The 1,527-nt window shown below is 61.6% G+C and overlaps 1 protein-coding gene across 1 annotated transcript; it reads right to left on the minus strand.

The window, feature by feature from the left end:
* On the minus strand, positions 1-1,175 carry LbrM_08_0980 (hypothetical protein, conserved; the record flags this gene model as incomplete). Its single annotated transcript, XM_001562104.2, has 1 exon — positions 1-1,175. A coding segment is annotated over one exon (1,175 nt), but the record flags the coding sequence as incomplete, so codon positions are not given.
* Between the last annotated feature and the right edge of the window lie 352 nt (positions 1,176-1,527).

The following is a 1,527-nucleotide window of genomic DNA, read 5'->3' on the forward strand; positions in this document are numbered from 1 at the left end:
ATTGCTTCCGACAGCGCATCCACCTCGTTGCTCCCAGCCGTTGACGTCTCCCCCTCCTCCTGCTGCTGCTGCTGAAGGCGCTGCACCAGCACCGACTGAAGGTACACCCGCTCCGCTGCCTTGCGGCGCAGCTCCGCGTCAATCTCGCGCACAACCTCGCCCTCTTGTTTCGTCAGCAATAGCCCCTCGCTGGCCGCCTCCTGCGCCAGCTGCTGGTACTCGTAGTCGATCTCCATGAGGTATTCGTGCGCGTAGGGGCACGACGTTGAGAGGCCTGGAATGTTGGGCGCCACCCGGCTCCAATTCAGCGCTGAGAGCGCCTGCCCCATACGGCGTCCCGTGCCGAGCCCGCGCTGCTGTCGCTGAGCACCGCTGGCAGTGTACCGACCAACTGCGTCGCCTTCTCGATTCTCGTCCTCGCCCTCCTCATCGGAGAAGAGCTCGGCTTCCAGCGCCGCCCACGCGCCATCATCACGCTCCTTCTTCGTGCTGCTTTTCTTACCGCTGCTCGCCGGGGCATCGTCCCTTCCACTGGCCCAGCCGCCACCGCGCTCGCCCTTGTACTTGTTTTCGATTGCCGTCGCCGCGAGAAGCTCATTCTCATCATCATCGTTGTCGTCACCGTCGGTCTCGTCGTCGAAGTCGCGGTGGTGCACCGTCTGCACGGACGTGACCTCCTCGCGCTCGCGCTTGATGGTCGCCTTGGCCGCCTTCTTCGCCTCCTTGGCCGCCTTCTTCTCTTTCTTCCGCTGCTTCTCCTCTTTATGACGCTGGCGGCTGCTGCTGCGGCGACCGTACAGATGGTCGCCATCATCGTCATCCGCGAGCAGGAAGGTGTCCGAGGGACCCCCTGCCTCGTTCTCGTGCTGCCACTCTTGTGCGTGTCGGTTCCCCACGGTGCTGTCGTCTTCGCTAGCCTGAAAGCCCTCGAGAATCTGCTGCGCCGTTGCCACACCAAGCGCGGCCGCCGGGTGCGATGCCTTGGCAGTATCCTGGGGGTCGTAGGGGCTGAGGTCCACGTCAGGAACCATTACAGTGCTGTCAAGCCCGAGCAGGTATACAGCTGAGTAACCCTGCGGTAGCTCCGTCTCGGTAATCTCCTCTGCCGGAATGTGTAGCGCGGGCTGGTAGACGCCGTCATAGAGGGCCCATCGCAGCTTTGATGTGCCTGACATGGTCAAGGAAGAACGAGGAAGTGGTGGGGGTGGGATCGAGGACTGGGGAGAGGAGGAGGAAGGGAAGGAGGAATGGTGTGTATGAGCGTAGTTATATATATATATATATATGTGTGCAGATCCACCCAGGCGTGACAGGCAGTGTGGCGGAGAGCGGGAAGATGGAAGCGGGAGGAGGAGTGCGGCAGAGGCATACAAGTAGAGAAGGAGATGTTGTTGGTGGAGGAGCTCGGCCACGCCGAGTCCACTGGGAGCTGCTCAAGCATTAGGTCTCTGCGGGCATGTGTCGCTGTAACACTTGGTGGGTGGTTGTATGGCCACGGTGATGGTGATGGGAGGCACAGGGCAGATA

The sequence above is a fragment of the Leishmania braziliensis genome, contig 93 (genome assembly GCF_000002845.2).
Source record: "Leishmania braziliensis MHOM/BR/75/M2904 WGS CADA00000000 data, contig 93, whole genome shotgun sequence".
Taxonomy (NCBI): domain Eukaryota; phylum Euglenozoa; class Kinetoplastea; order Trypanosomatida; family Trypanosomatidae; genus Leishmania; species Leishmania braziliensis.